This window comes from Oncorhynchus keta, chromosome 12 (assembly GCF_023373465.1).
Source record: "Oncorhynchus keta strain PuntledgeMale-10-30-2019 chromosome 12, Oket_V2, whole genome shotgun sequence".
Taxonomy (NCBI): Eukaryota; Metazoa; Chordata; class Actinopteri; order Salmoniformes; family Salmonidae; genus Oncorhynchus; species Oncorhynchus keta.
Window position 1 is genome coordinate 46,469,386 of NC_068432.1, and position 22,571 is coordinate 46,491,956.

The window sequence follows — 22,571 nt, forward strand, 5'->3', positions numbered from 1 at the left end:
AAAGTTAACTGCCTATTCTATGGAAAGTTAACTGCCTATTCTATGGAAAGTTTACTGCCTATTCTATGGAAAGTTAACTGCCTATTCTATGGAAAGTTAACTGCCTATTCTATGGAAAGTTTACTGCCTATTCTATGGAAAGTTAACTGCCTATTCTATGGAAAGTTAACTGCCTATTCTATGGAAAGTTAACTGCCTATTCTATGGAAAGTTAACTGCCTATTCTATGGAAAGTTAACTGCCTATTCTATGGAAAGGACATTCATACAAAGCATGTTGTAATGCTGATCTCACATGAGGTTCAGAAATAATGTAATAATTTACTGTCCCACTCCTTCAATGATCACAAGACATGGTGTGAGACCTATGACCCCCTAAGGGAATGAGAAGTCATGGACACTTAGTTAACGTTAATCCTGAAGTGAGCCAATGCTTTTCTCATTTTATGATTACTTCATGTATAGGTTGATCATGCATATGGCCAAAATGTGGACACCCCTTCAAATTAGAGGATGTGGCTATTTTAGTCACACACGTTGCTGACAGGTGTATAAAATTGAGCACGCCGCCATGCAATCTCCATAGACAAACATTGGCAGCAGAATGGCCCGTACTGAAGAGCTCAGTGACTTTCAACGTGGCACCGTCATATGATGCCACCTTTCCTATATGTCAGTTCGTCAAATGTCAGCGCTGCTACAGCTGCCCGTCAACTGTAAGTGTTGTTATTGTGAAGTGGAAACGTATCGGTGCAACAACGGTATATATATACATATGTTGTTTAATTTTTTTCTTCACTTTTGCTAAAAACGCTCGGGCCCGCATGCCGCCTGTTGCCGAACCCTGGACAAGAGCGACATACCATCGAAAACGTACAGAAGAGGGGAGTGTCCCCGTTCCAGGTGAGCATTTGTTGTGTCTTCTATAGGAGTTACAATATCTGTGTCAATGAGTGCAGCTACAAGTCATTATTCCTATACTAACAAGCCTACTTTACATGCGCGCGTAAAACCTGTCCTTTAGAATTGCGTTGATCCGGTTTCCCTACATTAGCTCTTGATAAAAGGCAAACGGCATATAGGGCCTCCCTGTTGCCATCGCTCTGTTTTGTATGGATATAAACAGAAACAGTTTGAGTTTTTTTCTCTCTCTTTTTCAGCCCTGCACTCTCTTTGCTGTCGTCATGAACTGCACCTTCTTTTTTTCTAGCAGCGCGCGCAGTGTTGTTCCTGTCCTGCCTGGCTGTTGCTCAGCAACACGAAGGCGTGTCCACCAGCGATGATTTAAGCGGTAGGAAACCCTTGCCCGCTGTCACTTTGTCAGTTCAGTCTGTTCTCTAGTCCATGCATGGAAGTGGAATTGCTAAGGAGACGAGGGAATCCCCCTATAGTGTCGCCTCACTCCTGATGAATTTGCATCAACGTTATTACCAAGCTTGTTTTTTATCGGTCTCAGTCTGCCTGTTCCATTCGCTGCGTCCACAAGCATGGCTTGGAGTGAAGTATAGCGCCACATCATCTCGGACTGTCAACCCGTGAAGAATACACAACTGATGCTGTACAGCAAACGGTGTATTTACCAGAAGAAATTCATCAGAGGAACCAGGTAGGCCTATATTTTCATTGATGAGGTGCGGGCTTTTTTCAGTTTGACTATCCAGAATGTTGGGTTGCCATAATAAAGACATTGCGCTTGGATTTGATTCATTACGTTAGGCTATTCAGCGAAAACGAAAAGGATTGACGTTGATTTAAAAAATATATTTTTTGTTTATGCAGGCAACCCACCAAGTGACTTCGACAATATGGCATTGAGCGGGACGCTTTTGCCATCCATATCCACATTTGCAAGCGGCCCGAATGTCAAGAATAAATCCATGGGACATGCGAATTTAGTGAGTATGGTCTACTATATTAGCTATTTATATATCAACAGTCTGACTAGCCTAAATAGGACATTCTGCATGTTTAATGGTAGGTCAGCTCATAATCGGTTTTAATGTAGCCTATGTATTTTCTATGTAAATTCCTTTGCTTGACCTTATGTCATTGCCGCACTCCAGAATACCGCACCTCTGTTGGGGCGTGCACCAGCAAGTCGAATTTTCAGTGTGGCTACTAACTGAGTGGAAGGTAGCCTACTATAAGTGTTTAGATTGCAGTAGTGGCATCCTATTGCTTATTATAAGACAATTTGATTTAGGTTGTTGACTTATCTATTGCCAAATATATCATGAGAATATTTAATAGGCTATTAAATGTGACTATTTTAAGGATCTGAGGGTTCTTGTGTTTATATAGAAGCCTAACTAAAGTTCAACTAATCAATGCAGGTCTGGGATTACACACAAGAATATCTCCTGACACAATATTTTCTCAGATAGACGATACAGTTGACAAAGAATCATAGTTTTTATATATTTCCGTTAGATAGAGGGGGAATCTACAGGTAGCTAGCTGTATTTAACATTTGGCAATGGCATGTTATGACCTAAGACCTGTCTCAATGATTTAGCCAAGGGATATCCTATTAGATTATTCAAATTCCTAATTCTATGGAATGACTATGACCACAGGTGTCTTTCAGTCCTTGTGCTGTGTAGTAATGCGTTTCTCTTCCCTTCCCTAGAGATGGAAGGAGGATATCTCCACTGGCATGACCAAGAAAGAGCCTGAAGATCTGGACCTGCTAGACTATGACTTTATCCTGTCCAACACTATGCTACAACAGCAGGCTGAGGCCATGGCAGCAAGCGGGTCCCAGAACCTGTCCCCTTCCCCGGGCTCCTACTCCTCCTACCAGCTCCCCTCTCCCCAGGACTCTGCCCACAGTGACATGCTGTACACCATCCCTGACATCAGCGACGTGTCCCCCTCTGGGGGGTTCGTGGCCGAACTGATGAGGCCTGAATTGGACCCAGCATACCTCCACCCCACCAGCCTCCATGGCAAGTTTGTGGTGAAGACCACCATGGATATGGCAGAATACGGCCAAAGCATTAATGTGATTAGTAAGGCCGGTGTTGGTGTCAGTGCTGCCACGGACCCCTCCTCCTTGCCTTTTGTTTGTCATATGATAAAGCAGGAGAACCCCAGCATGTGCAACATCACCCAACCCATGGATCTCCACCTTGGGGGGGTGAACTCACACTCCCAGCCCAGAACTGGACAGAGGCCTCACCTCGACCCCCACGGTTTCTCCCCAGGGGGGTGTCCCATGACAGCCAGCAGGTCAGCTTCATCTCTGTCTCCAGACCACCACCCTTCCAGCCAGGTGTTATCCCACCCCCAGATCCCTCTACCTGGCCAGGGCTACCACCACAGCTCTCCGACAAGCTATTCGCCCTTCCCTCAACAGCCTGGGTCTCTACGGTACCAAGGTCAGTACAACTTCAATCTAAGTGTTTTTGACCAAGAGCTTTTTTTTCCACATTCATCATTTGCTGGTGCCTGACGTTGAGGTAAACTCTGAGGGGATGATGATGATGATGAAGCTCATCACTCCACCCTCTTCACCCCCGTCTAGAGCTTATGACCCCGGGCGGAGACTGTCTACCGGAGGAGCCCAAACCCAAACGCGGCCGGCGCTCCTGGCCCAGGAAGAGAATCGCAACACACACGTGTGACTACGCCGGCTGTGGGAAAACGTACACCAAGAGCTCCCACCTCAAAGCACATCACCGAACGCACACAGGTTGGTACACATGTTGGTTGTCTCATTGTTAAAACGCTGTTTCAAACAGTTCTATGAAGTCAGAACTTTAGGAAGCACTTTCTCTTTTTGTGTCAGACTTTATTTAAGGCATAGTTGGCCTACACCAACCTTTCAACCAGGTGTGTCGTTTTTCATTCCCATTGTACTTCTTAATTATGTGTGACAGTATTCATTACTGTAGTTTATGGTTTATTATGGAATGGTAGGCCTTTCTTGATTCACAGTAGGAAAACTTTGACATGGAATTTTACATTTTACATTGGAACATATGAACTGTAGTTTTCCTTGTTTGTACTTTTTCCTTGTATGTCTCCTTGTATGTCTCCTTGTGAGGAGACATATACATTTTAATGGCTGAAATAATCAAATGTATTGATTTTAACAGAACACTTTGTAATAGGCAGCAATGTGACCTTGTGTTTTAACTACTACAGATCTACATTGAGGATTTTATTTTTAAAATATATATATATATATATATATGGCTCTAGTAATTCCAGCTAATTTCCCTCTGAAGTAACACTCTATGTTCACCTATAACTCTTACCTTCCCTGCTACCCCAAGATGCTTGCCCCTGGCATAACGGCTGTTGTATTGCCAGCAGTAAATTACTCCACTGCATCATTATTGTGTGTGTGTGTGTGTGTGTGTGTGTGTGTGTGTGTGTGTGTGTGTGTGTGTGTGTGTGTGTGTGTGTGTGTGTGTGTGTGTGTGTGTGTGTGTGTGTGTGTGTGTGTGTGTGTGTGTGTGTGTGTGTGTGTGTGTGTGTGTGTGTGTGTGTGTGTGTGTGTGTGTGTGTGTGTGTGTGTGTGTGTGTGTGTGTGTGTGTGTGTGTGTGTGTGTGTGTGTGTGTGTGTGTGTGTGTGTGTGTGTGTGTGTGTGTGTGTGTGTGTGTGTGTGTGTGTGTGTGTGTGTGTGTGTGTGTGTGTGTGTGTGTGTGTGTGTGTGTGTGTGTGTGTGTGTGTGTGTGTGTGTGTGTGTGTGTGTGTGTGTGTGTGTGTGTGTGTGTGTGTGTGTGTGTGTGTGTGTGTGTGTGTGTGTGTGTGTGTGTGTGTGTGTGTGTGTGTGTGTGTGTGTGTGTGTGTGTGTGTGTGTGTGTGTGTGTGTGTGTGTGTGTGTGTGTGTGTGTGAGAGAGAGAGAAAAAAGCCCAGTTGGCATGAACAGGCAACAGCAGCAGGTTGATACTGATCCTGTTCAAATACAACCGCAGGTTAATTCGTTTACAATTTATGTACTGCAGGACAGGACCGACCTCTTTCTGTGGTGAGCAGAGTTTGGTCTGTTTTTACTCTAAGGAGAACAAACAGAATTCTAACACACCTCTCTCTGTCTCTCTGTGTGTGTATGTATTGTCATTACTAGGAGAGAAGCCTTATTGCTGTGACTGGGAGGGCTGCGGCTGGAAGTTTGCCCGTTCAGACGAGCTCACACGGCACTACAGGAAACACACGGGGCATCGCCCCTTCCAGTGTGCCAAGTGTGACAGGGCCTTCTCAAGGTCTGACCACTTGGCTCTACACATGAAGAGACACCTATGAGACACTCACTGGACACCGTGGACCAATACTAAAATACTATAAATATTATTAAACAGCGACCTGAACTTGTGACTTACAAATAAACATTGCCTTCTAGCCATCCATTGTCAAAGCACCAATACAAGCTATGTGTTTCCTGGTAGTGTTACACTCTCAAGGGTCCAACCCTATGACTAAAAGACTGTTCTTTGTCCATCTATGGGCTTGTGATCTGACAAGACCCCTCAGAACAACCTCTTTTGTGGGACAAAACTGGAATTTCTCATCTATTTATCGACAAAACCTGGAGGACTAGGTGCCAACGTATGACTGGAAATGTATTAGCAGAGAGTTACAGGGACAGCCCTAGCCACTAAGCGACCACCGTTTTTCTTTTATTGTCTGAAGATTATGATACATTTTCCTAAAATGTAAATTGCCTTTCACATACTAATGGGGGAGGAATCAGAAAGATCACATACTAATGGGGGAGGAATCAGAAAGCTCACATACTAATGGGGGAGGAATCAGAAAGATCACATACTAACGGGGGAGGAATCAGAAAGATCACATACTAACGGGGGAGGAATCAGAAAGATCACATACTAACGGGGGAGGAATCAGAAAGATCACATACTAATGGGGGAGGAATCAGAAAGATCACATACTAATGGGGGAGGAATCAGAAAGATCACATACTAACGGGGGAGGAATCAGAAAGATCACATACTAATGGGGGAGGAATCAGAAAGATCACATACTAATGGGGAGGAATCAGAAAGATCACATACTAATGGGGGAGGAATCAGAAAGATCACATACTAATGGGGGAGGAATCAGAAAGATCACTACTGGAATTATTTGCATTATAAGTCAACTTTCTCAGAGCAAGCTCAACTTGCCCGACTGCTATAAATGCCATACATTATCTGTCTTTCAGTAAAATAATGGGGAGGAACCAGAAAGATCAGTTTCAGGCTACTGGAAGTCTTAGCAGTTTGGTTGTTTTCACTGCAATAATGGGTCAAACTCAGAGCAGGCTCAACTTGCGCGACTGTTCAGTTCACTTGACCCTGGCCCTTAATGTCATTCCCCGTATCGGTTATCAGGGAAACAAGAACCTCGGACAGAACACAGACGGAACACATCCTAGAGGCCTTCTCCATTCAATCAGAAACAGTCCATTTTGTCTTTGTGAAGTTCATACTGTTCAACATACTGTATTAGACATTTATATTTATAATACTCTATTCTTCCAAGCCATTGCCTTCAGGTACACTTTAAATGTATATGTTACAGGATGGTGCTCCAAGACTTTACTATGTTAAAAGGTACCAAAGAATTTGAAAAAGAAAACCGATGAGAGTATAAAAGTGTGGTGGTCTTGTCTGTGAGTTTCCTGGAGATCTCTTTTCTTCCACAATTTGACTTTAATCAGGTGAATTACTTTGCTCCTCATTGGTGATGGCAATCTCTCAACGCGCTGTGGTCGCAAAGTGCAATAATGTTATATGAGACATTCATATTATTTTTTTAAAGAAATGAGTAACTCTGAACAAAGTTTTTTTTGTTTATAGACAAAATATGTTATATAATCTTGAATGTTGTACATTTGTAAATAAAATGCTTTTAAATGTTTTGTATTGTCTTTTACAACATAAAGAATAAAATATATTTGAAATGAACTTTTGGTGCACTGATCACTGCTGATTTTAGAGCACTGTTCTGTGAATTCTTCCATAATAGCATTTACCTGTACAGTGTTTTCATAAATGTATCGCTTATCTCATCTCTTAGCCATGTTAATCAAAATCAAGCTACATGATTATCTAGTTAAAATAAACAATATATTTTTGGATCGTCTATTTATGTAAATTAGAACACATTTTAATAATAATAATACATGCTTAAAGTAACTGCCCAGTGTTTCCAGATTTCTACGGGTTTAATGGTGTTATTTCCAAAACGTGGTAATTCAATCTGTGTTGGAATGGTGTGGGCGTACCAACAACAGAATGGTGTGGGCGTACCAACAACAGAATGGTGTGGGCGTACCAACAACAGAATGGTGTGGGCGTACCAACAACAGAATGGTGTGGGCTTACCAACAACAGAATGGTGTGGGCGTACCAACAACAGAATGGTGTGGGCGTACCAACAACAGAATGGTGTGGGCGTACCAACAACAGAATGGTGTGGGCACCAACAACAGAATGGTGTGGGCACCAACAACAGAATGGTGTGGGCGTACCAACAACAGAATGGTGTGGGCGTACCAACAACAGAATGGTGTGGGCGTACCAACAACAGAATGGTGTGGGCGTACCAACAACAGAATGGTGTGGGCGTACCAACAACAGAATGGTGTGGGCGTACCAACAACAGAATGGTGTGGGCTTACCAACAACAGAATGGTGTGGGCGTACCAACAACAGAATGGTGTGGGCGTACCAACAACAGAATGGTGTGGGCGTACCAACAACAGAATGGTGTGGGCGTACCAACAACAGAATGGTGTGGGCGTACCAACAACAGAATGGTGTGGGCGTACCAACAACAGAATGGTGTGGGCGTACCAACAACAGAATGGTGTGGGCGTACCAACAACAGAATGGTGTGGGCGTACCAACAACAGAATGGTGTGGGCGTACCAACAACAGAATGGTGTGGGCGTACCCTAACAACAGAATGGTGTGGGCGTACCCTAACAACAGAATGGTGTGGGCATACCAACAACAGAATGGTGTGGGCGTACCAACAACAGAATGGTGTGGGCGTACCAACAACAGAATGGTGTGGGCGTACCAACAACAGAATGGTGTGGGCGTACCAACAACAGAATGGTGTGGGCTTACCAACAACAGAATGGTGTGGGCGTACCAACAACAGAATGGTGTGGGCTTACCAACAACAGAATGGTGTGGGCGTACCAACAACAGAATGGTGTGGGCGTACCAACAACAGAATGGTGTGGGCTTACCAACAACAGAATGGTGTGGGCGTACCTAACAACAGAATGGTGTGGGCGTACCAACAACAGAATGGTGTGGGCGTACCAACAACAGAATGGTGTGGGCTTACCAACAACAGAATGGTGTGGGCTTACCAACAACAGAATGGTGTGGGCGTACCAACAACAGAATGGTGTGGGCGTACCAACAACAGAATGGTGTGGGCGTACCAACAACAGAATGGTGTGGGCGTACCAACAACAGAATGGTGTGGGCGTACCAACAACAGAATGGTGTGGGCGTACCAACAACAGAATGGTGTGGGCGTACCAACAACAGAATGGTGTGGGCGTACCAACAACAGAATGGTGTGGGCGTACCAACAACAGAATGGTGTGGGCTTACCAACAACAGAATGGTGTGGGCGTACCAACAACAGAATGGTGTGGGCGTACCAACAACAGAATGGTGTGGGCTTACCAACAACAGAATGGTGTGGGCGTACCAACAACAGAATGGTGTGGGCTTACCAACAACAGAATGGTGTGGGCGTACCAACAACAGAATGGTGTGGGCGTACCAACAACAGAATGGTGTGGGCGTACCAACAACAGAATGGTGTGGGCGTACCAACAACAGAATGGTGTGGGCTTACCAACAACAGAATGGTGTGGGCGTATCAACAACAGAATGGTGTGGGCTTACCAACAACAGAATGGTGTGGGCGTACCAACAACAGAATGGTGTGGGCGTACCAACAACAGAATGGTGTGGGCGTACCAACAACAGAATGGTGTGGGCGTACCAACAACAGAATGGTGTGGGCATACCAACAACAGAATGGTGTGGGCATGAATGGTGTGGGCGTACCAACAACAGAATGGTGTGGGCGTACCAACAACAGAATGGTGTGGGCTTACCAACAACAGAATGGTGTGGGCGTACCAACAACAGAATGGTGTGGGCGTACCAACAACAGAATGGTGTGGGCGTACCAACAACAGAATGGTGTGGGCTTACCAACAACAGAATGGTGTGGGCTTACCAACAACAGAATGGTGTGGGCGTACCAACAACAGAATGGTGTGGGCGTACCAACAACAGAATGGTGTGGGCGTACCAACAACAGAATGGTGTGGGCTTACCAACAACAGAATGGTGTGGGCTTACCAACAACAGAATGGTGTGGGCGTACCAACAACAGAATGGTGTGGGCTTACCAACAACAGAATGGTGTGGGCTTACCAACAACAGAATGGTGTGGGCGTACCAACAACAGAATGGTGTGGGCGTACCAACAACAGAATGGTGTGGGCGTACCAACAACAGAATGGTGTGGGCGTACCAACAACAGAATGATGTGGGCGTACCAACAACAGAATGGTGTGGGCGTACCAACAACAGAATGGTGTGGGCGTACCAACAACAGAATGGTGTGGGCGTACCAACGACAGAATGGTGCGTACCAACAACAGAATGGTGTGGGCGTACCAACAACAGAATGGTGTGGGCGTACCAACAACAGAATGTTGTGGGCGTACCAACAACAGAATGGTGTGGGCGTACCAACAACAGAATGGTGTGGGCTTACCAACAACAGAATGGTGTGGGCGTACCAACAACAGAATGGTGTGGGCGTACCAACAACAGAATGGTGTGGGCGTACCAACAACAGAATGGTGTGGGCGTACCAACAACAGAATGGTGTGGGCGTACCAACAACAGAATGGTGTGGGCGTACCAACAACAGAATGGTGTGGGCGTACCAACAACAGAATGGTGTGGGCTTACCAACAACAGAATGGTGTGGGCGTACCAACAACAGAATGGTGTGGGCGTACCAACAACAGAATGGTGTGGGCGTACCAACAACAGAATGGTGTGGGCGTACCAACAACAGAATGGTGTGGGCGTACCAACAACAGAATGGTGTGGGCGTACCAACAACAGAATGGTGTGGGCTTACCAACAACAGAATGGTGTGGGCGTACCAACAACAGAATGGTGTGGGCGTACCAACAACAGAATGGTGTGGGCGTACCAACAACAGAATGGTGTGGGCGTACCAACAACAGAATGGTGTGGGCTTACCAACAACACAATGGTGTGGGTGTACCAACAACAGAATTGTGTCGGCGTACCAACAACAGAATGGTGTGGGCGTACCAACAACAGAATTGTGTCGGCGTACCAACAACAGAATGGTGTGGGCGTACCAACAACAGAATGGTGTGGGCGTACCAACAACAGAATTGTGTCGGCGTACCAACAACAGAATGGTGTGGGCGTACCAACAACAGAATGGTGTGGGCGTACCAACAACAGAATGATGTGGGCTTACCAACAACAGAATGGTGTGGGCGTACCAACAACAGAATGGTGTGGGCGTACCAACAACAGAATGGTGTGGGCGTACCCTAACAACAGAATGGTGTGGGCGTACCAACAACAGAATGGTGTGGGCGTACCAACAACAGAATGGTGTGGGCGTACCAACAACAGAATGGTGTGGGCGTACCAACAACAGAATGGTGTGGGCTTACCAACAACAGAATGGTGTGGGCGTATCAACAACAGAATGGTGTGGGCTTACCAACAACAGAATGGTGTGGGCGTACCAACAACAGAATGGTGTGGGCGTACCAACAACAGAATGGTGTGGGCGTACCAACAACAGAATGGTGTGGGCGTACCTAACAACAGAATGGTGTGGGCGTACCCTAACAACAGAATGGTGTGGGCATACCAACAACAGAATGGTGTGGGCGTACCCTAACAACAGAATGGTGTGGGCGTACCCTAACAACAGAATGGTGTGGGCTTACCAACAACAGAATGGTGTGGGCGTACCAACAACAGAATGGTGTGGGCGTACCAACAACAGAATGGTGTGGGCGTACCAACAACAGAATGGTGTGGGCGTACCAACAACAGAATGGTGTGGGCTTACCAACAACAGAATGGTGTGGGCTTACCAACAACAGAATGGTGTGGGCTTACCAACAACAGAATGGTGTGGGCGTACCAACAACAGAATGGTGTGGGCTTACCAACAACAGAATGGTGTGGGCGTACCAACAACAGAATGGTGTGGGCGTACCAACAACAGAATGGTGTGGGCGTACCAACAACAGAATGGTGTGGGCTTACCAACAACACAATGGTGTGGGCTTACCAACAACAGAATGGTGTGGGCGTACCAACAACAGAATGGTGTGGGCGTACCAACAACAGAATGGTGTGGGCGTACCAACAACAGAATGGTGTGGGCGTACCAACAACAGAATGGTGTGGGCGTACCAACAACAGAATGGTGTGGGCGTACCAACAACAGAATGGTGTGGGCGTACCAACAACAGAATGGTGTGGGCGTTCCCTAACAACAGAATGGTGTGGGCGTACCCTAACAACAGAATGGTGTGGGCTTACCAACAACAGAATGGTGTGGGCGTACCAACAACAGAATGGTGTGGGCGTACCAACAACAGAATGGTGTGGGCTTACCAACAACAGAATGGTGTGGGCGTACCAACAACAGAATGGTGTGGGCGTACCAACAACAGAATGGTGTGGGCGTACCAACAACAGAATGGTGTGGGCGTACCAACAACAGAATGGTGTGGGCGTACCAACAACAGAATGGTGTGGGCTTACCAACAACAGAATGGTGTGGGCGTACCAACAACAGAATGGTGTGGGCGTACCAACAACAGAATGGTGTGGGCGTACCAACAACAGAATGGTGTGGGCGTACCAACAACAGAATGGTGTGGGCGTACCAACAACAGAATGGTGTGGGCGTACCAACAACAGAATGGTGTGGGCGTACCCTAACAACAGAATGGTGTGGGCGTACCAACAACAGAATGGTGTGGGCGTACCAACAACAGAATGGTGTGGGCGTACCAACAACAGAATGGTGTGGGCGTACCAACAACAGAATGGTGTGGGCGTACCAACAACAGAATGGTGTGGGCGTACCAACAACAGAATGGTGTGGGCGTACCAACAACAGAATGGTGTGGGCGTACCAACAACAGAATGGTGTGGGCGTACCAACAACAGAATGGTGTGGGCGTACCAACAACAGAATGGTGTGGGCGTACCAACAACAGAATGGTGTCGGCGTACCAACAACAGAATGGTGTGGGCGTACCAACAACAGAATGGTGTGGGCGTACCAACAACAGAATGATGTGGGCGTACCAACAACAGAATGGTGTGGGCGTACCAACAACAGAATGGTGTGGGCGTACCAACAACAGAATGGCGTGGGCGTACCAACAACAGAATGGTGTGGGCGTACCAACAACAGAATGATGTGGGCGTACCAACAACAGAATGGTGTGGGCGTACCAACAACAGAATGGTGTGGGCGTACCAACAACAGAATGGTGTGGGCGTACCAACAACAGAATGGTGTGGGCGTACCAACAACAGAATGGTGTGGGCGTACCAACAACAGAATGGTGTGGGCGTACCAACAACAGAATGGTGTCGGCGTACCAACAACAGAATGGTGTGGGCGTACCAACAACAGAATGGTGTGGGCGTACCAACAACAGAATGATGTGGGCGTACCAACAACAGAATGGTGTGGGCGTACCAACAACAGAATGGTGTCGGCGTACCAACAACAGAATGGTGTGGGCGTACCAACAACAGAATGGTGTGGGCGTACCAACAACAGAATGGTGTGGGCGTACCAACAACAGAATGGTGTGGGCGTACCAACAACAGAATGGTGTCGGCGTACCAACAACAGAATGGTGTGGGCGTACCAACAACAGAATGGTGTGGGCGTACCAACAACAGAATGATGTGGGCGTACCAACAACAGAATGGTGTGGGCGTACCAACAACAGAATGGTGTGGGCGTACCAACAACAGAATGGTGTGGGCGTACCAACAACAGAATGGTGTGGGCGTACCAACAACAGAATGGTGTGGGCGTACCAACAACAGAATGGTGTGGGCGTACCAACAACAGAATGGTGTGGGCGTACCAACAACAGAATGGTGTGGGCGTATACCGGTCATTAAAAATATTCATGTGAGTAGACACTATTGGGCCAGCTTATACTCCTCTATGAGCAAATGACAAGCACTGTTTGAGATACAACTTTGAGGTGGGGTTTCTTACGTGTTTTTTTTCTCTCCAATTTATGTTTTGGCCACAAATAGTAGAGAATGAGTCAGCAACATTATTTGGGTATATTTGAGTTAATTAACAGAAAATACACTTGTTAAAGTGACATTTCCACTGACAGTTATTTTTAAGATCTTCATTATTATGCTTAATAATGCTTGTGTGGTTTTTCAAAGCTGCAGTATATACACGTCATAATGCACATCATACTCATTGCAAGCATCCAAGTTATAGAGTTTCTGTTTCTAGCTATTTCAACAAATGTAAATACATCTTATATAAAATAGTTATTAAACTAGTTATACATAAATATTTATGAAGATAGACATCCCCGTTTACCTGTTCGAATTAATTTAATAAGAGTTCCCGAACTCTTATTTTATAGTTTTGTCAGGAATAAACAGCACTTTAAAAATGCACCAATAGACCACAGCAGGCTCACACAATGTTACTCCCTTTCTAATAATGAGAGCGCCTCGAGCCGTGGAAGACAATGACACACCGTTAAAAAGATGTTCACAAAATGCACTTCTCCATGTCCTGTTACCAAGGCGTTCTCTTTTCACCTGTCAGGAAGAATTAAGAGGTAAGCCAAGTTATTGGCTAGCATTCAGCACCGACACAAAATATACATTCAACTTTGAAACGTACACTGAAGTTAGCCTAGAAGCATCAAGTACAACCAACTGAATCCAAACGTATAAGGAACTTAGGCCTGTGTCTCAGATTATAATTGTTGCATGATCTAGGATCAGTTTTGCCTTTTAGATCATGAGTACGATTACATGAACAGATGTCACCTGATCCTAGATCAGCACTCCTACTCTAAGGCACTTTATGAGTACGGGCCCTAGGAGGAGATACAGTTGAAGTCGGAAGTTTACATACACTTAGGTTGAAGTCATTAAAACTCGTTTTTCAACCACTCCACACATTTCTTGTTAACAAACTATAGTTTTGGCAAGTCGGTTAGGACATCTACTTTGTTCATGACACTTCCGACTTCAACTGCATATTGAAGACAATTCTTATTGCCAAAGTGTTCTAGTTACTGTCCAGTTATCTGCAGGGTTGCTAATTACATGTACATTAAGTCATGAAGCATCATTGAACCTTTTGTTTTCCATTGACATTGTAAGGATTTTTAGAGAAGGGATCTTAACTGCCATCTTAGTTACTGAATAAATATATGACCCTTTCTTTAGGCTATTATTGCTATTAGGCGATTGTTCAGGCTATCATCATTCAAATGTTTTGCTTCCAGCTTGTTTTAATGGTACTTTTACTGAAAACAGACATGTGTGAACTAAAGGGGAACCCCCTGGGCGAAACCCAAGGGAGCATATCCAATAGATTTGCCTATCCTCATTAGGAAGGATGTAAATTCACTGGAAACTTGGCTAACTAGATACTGTTTGTTGTGTGTTTGTTACCACTGCAAAAGCAATGCATGAAGCCAAGTTTGGGTGGAAGTCAGTGGGAAGATCTGAGATCAAGGGAAATATTGCTACAGGCATGGGTGTAGGGGGAGGGCTATTGCCCCAACAACTGCTTTCAGTGTGTTTGCATACAAGTGATTCACAGAGCTTTAAATGTACGCTGGAATGTAAATACTATCAATAGATCTGGTGAGATGACCTGTGTTTTAAATAAACATTCATTACTAGGAGTATCTCTCCCATAAACATTAACACAATAATACATTGCTTTGGGTTTGGTGTGTTTACCAATATGTAAATGATTCACAGAGATTTAAATATGTGCAGGTATGTAAAAAGTATTAGTGGCCTTAGATCCTACCTTCCTCATAAATCTATTGTGAGTGGAAATACCTGTTTTTTTTTGGTGTCTCCCTCCTCCCTCCACCGGTGTCTCCCTCCTCCTCCCTCCACCGGTGTCTCCCTCCTCCTCCCTCCACCAGTGTCTCCCTCCTCCTCCCTCCACCAGTGTCTCCCTCCTCCTCCCTCCACCAGTGTCTCCCTCCTCCTCCCTCCACCAGTGTCTCCCTCCTCCTCCCTCCACCAGTGTCTCCCTCCTCCTCCCTCCACCAGTGTCTCCCTCCTCCTCCCTCCACCAGTGTCTCCCTCCTCCTCCCTCCACCAGTGTCTCCCTCCTCCTCCCTCCACCGGTGTCTCCCTCCTCCCCCTCTACCGGTGTCTCCCTCCTCCTCCCTCCACCAGTGTCTCCCTCCTCCTCCCTCCACCAGTGTCTCCCTCCTCCTCCCTCCACCAGTGTCTCCCTCCTCCTCCCTCCACCAGTGTCTCCCTCCTCCTCCCTCCACCAGTGTCTCCCTCCTCCTCCCTCCACCAGTGTCTCCCTCCTCCTCCCTCCACCAGTGTCTCCCTCCTCCTCCCTCCACCAGTGTCTCCCTCCTCCTCCCTCCACCAGTGTCTCCCTCCTCCTCCCTCCACCAGTGTCTCCCTCCTCCTCCCTCCACCAGTGTCTCCCTCCTCCTCCCTCCACCAGTGTCTCCCTCCTCCTCCCTCCACCAGTGTCTTCCTCCCTCCTCCCTCCACCAGTGTCTCCCTCCTCCTCCCCCTCCTCCCTCCACCGGTCCACCAGTGTCTCCCTCCTCCTCCCTCCACCAGTGTCTTCCTCCTCCTCCCTCCACCAGTGTCTCCCTCCTCCTCCCTCCACCGGTGTCTCCCTCCTCCCCCTCCACCAGTGTCTCCCTCCTCCTCCCTCCACCAGTGTCTCCCTCCTCCCTCCACCAGTGTCTCCCTCCTCCTCCCTCCACCAGTGTCTCCCTCCTCCTCCCTCCACCGGTGTCTCCCTCCTCCTCCCTCCACCGGTGTCTCCCTCCTCCCCCCTCCACCGGTGTCTCCCTCCTCCTCCCTCTACCGGTGTCTCCCTCCACCTCCCTCAACCAGTGTCTCCCTCCTCCTGCGTCCACCGGTGTCTTCCTCCTCCACCCTCCACCGGTGTCTCCCTCCTCCTCCCTCTACCGGTGTCTCCCTCCTCCTTCCTCCACCGGTGTCTCCCTCCTCTGATAATTATCTTTCTGTACCCCCACTCCCCTCTTTGTTATTGGCAGTTAGTTAGTCAATCCTTGACCTACATAACTCATTATGAAGACCCACAGGCTCTAATTTCAGTCACAGGGAATGTCCACATTATAAACACTTGCTGACCAGACCAAACCCACCCTACCGCTTCCCCAAACCCACCCTACCGCTTCCCCAAACCCACCCTACTCATTCCCCAAACCCACCCTACCGCTTCCCCAAACCCTCCCTACCGCTTCCCCAAACCCACCCTACTCATTCCCCAAACCCACCCTACTCATTCCCCAAACCCACCCTACCGCTTCCCCAAACCCACCCTACTCATTCCCCAAACCCACCCTACTGCTTCCCCAAACCCACCCTTCCGCTTCCCCAAACCCACCCTACCGCTTCCCCAAAACCACCCTACCGCTTCCCCAAACCCACCCTACTCATTCTCCAAACCCTCTCTACTCCTTCCCCAAAGACAACCAGCCACCCCACCCATCCCTTTCCCCAAACCCACCCTACTCATTCTCCAAACCCTCTCTACTCCTTCCCCAAATACAGGCAGGTAGACCCTCTACAGTGGAGGGGTACAGGATAGGCAGGTAGACCCTCTGCAGTGGAGGGGTACAGGACAGGCAGGTAGACCCTCTGCAGTGGAGGGGTACGGGACAGGCAGGTAGACCCTCTACAGTGGAGGGTCTCCCGGGACAGGCAGGTAGACCCTCTACAGTGGAGGGGTACAGGACAGGCAGGTAGACCCTCTGCAGTGGAGGGGTACAGGACAGGCAGGTAGACCCTCTACAGTGGAGGGGTACAGGACAGGCAGGTAGACCCTCTGCAGTGGAGGGGTACAGGACAGGCAGGTAGACCCTCTGCAGTGGAGGGGTACAGGACAGGCAGGTAGACCCTCTACAGTGGAGGGGTACAGGACAGGCAGGTAGACCCTCTACAGTGGAGGGGTACAGCTTCCACCCCCCAAGACATAAGACTAAATAGCAACAAGACTGCTTAATAGCAATACGACTGTTTAATAGCAACAAGACTGCTTAATAGCGACAAGACTGCTAAATAACCATACGACTGCTAAATAACCATAAGACAGCTAAATAACCATAAGACTAAATAGCAACAAGACTGCTTAATAGCAATAAGACTGCTTAATAGCAATAAGACTGCTTAATAGCCATAAGACTGCTTAATAGCAACAAGACTGCTTAATAGCAATAAGACTGCTTAATAGCAACAAGACTGCTTAATAGCGACAAGACTGCTTAATAGCGACAAGACTGCTTAATAGCGACAAGACTGCTAAATAACCATACGACTGCTAAATAACCATAAGACAGCTAAATAACCATAAGACTAAATAGCAACAAGACTGCTTAATAGCAACAAGACTGCTTAATAGCGACAAGACTGCTAAATAACCATACGACTGCTAAATAACCATAAGACAGCTAAATAACCATAAGACTAAATAGCAACAAGACTGCTTAATAGCAATAAGACTGCTTAATAGCCATAAGACTGCTTAATAGCAATAAGACTGCTTAATAGCAACAAGACTGCTTAATAGCAATAAGACTGCTTAATAGCCATAAGACTGCTTAATAGCCATAAGACTGCTTAATAGCCATAAGACTGCTTAATAGAAAGAAGACTGCTTAATAGCAATAAGACTGCTTAATAGCAACAAGACTGCTTAATAGCCATAAGACTGCTTAATAGCCATAAGACTGCTTAATAGCCATAAGACTGCTTAATAGCAACAAGACTGCTTAATAGCAATAAGACTGCTTAATAGCAACAAGACTGCTTAATAGCAATAAGACTGCTTAATAGCCATAAGACTGCTTAATAGCAACAAGACTGCTTAATAGCAATAAGACTGCTTAATAGCCATAAGACTGCTTAATAGAAACAAGACTGCTTAATAGCAATAAGACTGCTTAATAGCCATAAGACTGCTTAATAGCAATAAGACTGCTTAATAGCAATAAGACTGCTTAATAGCAACAAGACTGCTTAATAGCCATAAGACTGCTTAATAGCCATAAGACTGCTTAATAGCCATAAGACTGCTTAATAGCAACAAGACTGCTTAATAGCAATAAGACTGCTTAATAGCAACAAGACTGCTTAATAGCAATAAGACTGCTTAATAGCCATAAGACTGCTTAATAGCAACAAGACTGCTTAATAGCAATAAGACTGCTTAATAGCCATAAGACTGCTTAATAGCAACAAGACTGCTTAATAGCAACAAGACTGCTTAATAGCCATAAGACTGCTTAATAGCAATAAGACTGCTTAATAGCAATAAGACTGCTTAATAGCCATAAGACTGCTTAATAGCCATAAGACTGCTTAATAGCCATAAGACTGCTTAATAGCAATAAGACTGCTTAATAGCAATAAGACTGCTTAATAGCCATAAGACTGCTTAATAGCCATAAGACTGCTTAATAGCAACAAGACTGCTTAATAGCAATAAGACTGCTTAATAGCCATAAGACTGCTTAATAGCCATAAGACTGCTTAATAGCAACAAGACTGCTTAATAGCCATAAGACTGCTTAATAGCAATAAGACTGCTTAATAGCAATAAGACTGCTTAATAGCAATAAGACTGCTTAATAGCCATAAGACTGCTAAATAGCAATAAGACCAAATAGCAACAAGACTGCTTAATAGTTAATTACACGGACAATCTGAACTGACCATATCTTGCACACTCACAAGACTATATATACACACACACACACACACACACACACACACACACACACACACACACACACACACACACACACACACACACACACACACACACACACACACACACACACACACACACACACACACACACACACACACACACACGACACCGACACTCTCACACAAAACCCAGACACATTCACGACACACACACACACACACACACACACACACACACACACACACACACACACACACACACACACACACACACACACACACACACACACACACACACACACACACACACACACACACACACACACACATATGCTGCTGCAATTCTGTTCTTTATTTTATTCTTATTATTATCTATCCTGATGTCTAGTCACTGTACCCTGCCTTCATGTACATATCTACCTCAAATACCTTATTATTATCTATCCTGATGTCTAGTCACTTTACCCTGCCTTCATGTATATATCTACCTCAAATACCTTATTATTATCTATCCTGATGTCTAGTCACTTTACCCTGCCTTCATGTATATATCTACCTCAAATACCTTATTATTATCTATCCTGATGTCTAGTCACTGTACCCTGCCTTCATGTATATATCTACCTCAAATACCTTATTATTATCTATCCTGATGTCTAGTCACTTTACCCTGCCTTCATGTATATATCTACCTCAAATACCTTATTATTATCTATCCTGATGTCTAGTCACTTTACCCTGCCTTCATGTATATATCGACCTCAAATACCTTATTATTATCTATCCTGATGTCTAGTCACTTTACCCTGTCTTCATGTACATATCTACCTCAAATACCTTATTATTATCTATCCTGATGCCTAGTCACTTTACCCTGTCTTCATGTATATATCTACCTGAAATACCTTATTATTATCTATCCTGATGCCTAGTCACTTTACCCTGTCTTCATGTATATATCTACCTCTAATACCTTATTATTATCTATCCTGATGCCGAGTCACTATACCCTGGCTTTATGTACAGTACTTGTCTACCTCAAATACCTTATTATTATCTATCCTGATGCCGAGTCACTATACCCTGGCTTTATGTACAGTACTTGTCTACCTCAAATACCTTATTATTATCTATCCTGATGTCTAGTCACTTTACCCTGTCTTCATGTATATATCTACCTGAAATACCTTATTATTATCTATCCTGATGCCGAGTCACTATACCCTGGCTTTATGTACAGTACTTGTCTACCTCAAATACCTTATTATTATCTATCCTGATGTCTAGTCACTTTACCCTGCCTTCATGTATATATCTACCTCAAATACCTTATTATTATCTATCCTGATGTCTAGTCACTTTACCCTGTCTTCATGTATATATCTACCTCAAATGCCTTATTATTATCTATCCTGATGTCTAGTCACTTTACCCTGCCTTCATGTATATATTCACCTCAAATACCTTATTATTATCTATCCTGATGTCTAGTCACTGTTACCCTGCCTTCATGTATATATCTACCTCAAATACCTTATTCTTATCTATCCTGATGTCTAGTCACTTTACCCTACCTTCATGTATATATCTACCTCAAATACCTTATTATTATCTATCCTGATGCCTAGTCACTGTACCCTGCCTTCATGTATATATCCACCTCAAATACCTTATTATTATCTATCCTGATGTCTAGTCACTTTACCCTACCTTCATGTATATATCTACCTCAAATACCTTATTATTATCTATCCTGATGTCTAGTCACTTTACCCTGTCTTCATGTATATATCTACCTGAAATACCTTATTATTATCTATCCTGATGCCTAGTCACTATACCCTGGCTTTATGTACAGTATCTACCTCAAATACCTTATTATTATCTATCCTGATGCCGAGTCACTATACCCTGGCTTTATGTACAGTACTTGTCTACCTCAAATACCTTATTATTATCTATCCTGATGTCTAGTCACTTTACCCTGTCTTCAAACATGTATATATCTACCTGAAATACCTTATTATTATCTATCCTGATGCCGAGTCACTATACCCTGGCTTTATGTACAGTACTTGTCTACCTCAAATACCTTATTATTATCTATCCTGATGTCTAGTCACTTTACCCTGTCTTCATGTATATATCTACCTCTAATACCTTATTATTATCTATCCTGATGCCGAGTCACTATACCCTGGCTTTATGTACAGTACTTGTCTACCTCAAATACCTTGTACCCCTGCACATTGATCTGGTACTAGTACTCCCTGTATATAGCTACACATTGATCTGGTACTGGTACCCTCTGTATATAGCTCCACATTGATCTGGTACTGGTACTCCCTGTATATAGCTCCACATTGATCTGGTACTGGTACTCCCTGTATATAGCTCCACATTGATCTGGTACTAGTACTCCCTGTATATAGCTCCACATTGATCTGGTACTTCCTGTATATAGCTCCACATTGATCTGGTACTGGTACTCCCTGTATATAGCTCCACATTGATCTGGTACTGGTACTCCCTGTATATAGCTCCACATTGATCTGGTACTGGTTCTCCTGTATATAGCTCCACATTGATCTGGTACTGGTACCCCTGTATATAGCTCCACATTGATCTGGTACTGGTACTCCTGTATATAGCTCCACATTGATCTGGTACTGGTACTCCCTGTATATAGCTCCACATTGATCTGGTACTGGTACCCTCTGTATATAGCTCCACATTGATCTGGTACTGGTTCTCCTGTATATAGCTCCACATTGATCTGGTACTGGTACTCCTGTATATAGCTCCACATTGATCTGGTACTGGTACTCCCTGTATATAGCTCCACATTGATCTGGTACTGGTTCTCCCTGTATATAGCTCCACATTGATCTGGTACTGGTACTCCCTGTATATAGCTCCACATTGATCTGGTACTGGTACTCCCTGTATATAGCGCCACATTGATCTGGTACTGGAACACCCTGTATATAGCTCCACATTGATCTGGTACTGGTACTCCCTGTATATAGCCCACATTGATCTGGTACTGGTACTCCTGTATATAGCTACACATTGATCTGGTACTGGTACTCCCTGTATATAGCTCCACATTGATCTGGTACTGGTACTCCCTGTATATAGCGCCACATTGATCTGGTACTGGTACTCCCTGTATATAGCCCCACATTGATCTGGTACTGGTACTCCCTGTATATAGCGCCACATTGATCTGGTACTGGTACTCCCTGTATATAGCTCCACATTGATCTGGTACTCCCTGAATACAGCTCCACATTGATCTGGTACTTGTACTCCCTGTATATAGCTTCATTCTTGTGTATTTCATTCCTTGTGTACATTGTTTAACTCTGCAGCATTGGGAAGGGCTCGTAAGAAAGCATTTAACAGTAAAGTCTACACCCATTGTATTTGGAGAATGTGACAAACACAATTTTATAAGTATGTAGAGACGTTTTCACAGGTAATGAATGTCATTCCACATGGCAGTAAATCCAACATGACAGAAT

General features: G+C 45.1%; 1 protein-coding gene across 2 annotated transcripts; it reads left to right on the forward strand.

Moving 5' to 3' along the window:
• Nucleotides 1-656: 656 nt before the first annotated feature.
• On the forward strand, nucleotides 657-6,918 carry LOC118374184 (Krueppel-like factor 4). 2 transcript variants are annotated; one of them, XM_052458474.1, is made up of 6 exons: nucleotides 657-902; nucleotides 1,160-1,605; nucleotides 1,779-1,894; nucleotides 2,629-3,379; nucleotides 3,526-3,693; nucleotides 5,079-6,918. In XM_052458474.1, the coding sequence occupies exons 3-6, from the start codon at nucleotides 1,805-1,807 to the stop codon at nucleotides 5,252-5,254; spliced, it is 1,185 nt and encodes a 394-aa protein (XP_052314434.1). In that variant the 5' UTR covers nucleotides 657-902; nucleotides 1,160-1,605; nucleotides 1,779-1,804; the 3' UTR covers nucleotides 5,255-6,918. The 2 variants fall into 2 exon arrangements, with proteins under 2 accessions (XP_052314434.1, XP_035616454.2); XM_035760561.2 differs by having other exon boundaries at nucleotides 1,213-1,605.
• The last annotated feature ends 15,653 nt before the right edge of the window (nucleotides 6,919-22,571 follow it).

What these genes read in the sequence shown, in the direction of transcription:
- LOC118374184 (XM_052458474.1), top strand. Translation starts at nt 1,805, where the DNA reads ATGGCATTGAGCGGGACGCTTTTGCCATCCATATCCACATTTGCAAGC. An exon ending in TGGGTCTCTACGGTACCAAG is followed by an intron (nt 3,380 to 3,525) that starts GTCAGTACAACT and finishes ACCCCCGTCTAG; the next exon opens with AGCTTATGACCCCGGGCGGA. An exon ending in ACATCACCGAACGCACACAG is followed by an intron (nt 3,694 to 5,078) that starts GTTGGTACACAT and finishes TGTCATTACTAG; the next exon opens with GAGAGAAGCCTTATTGCTGT.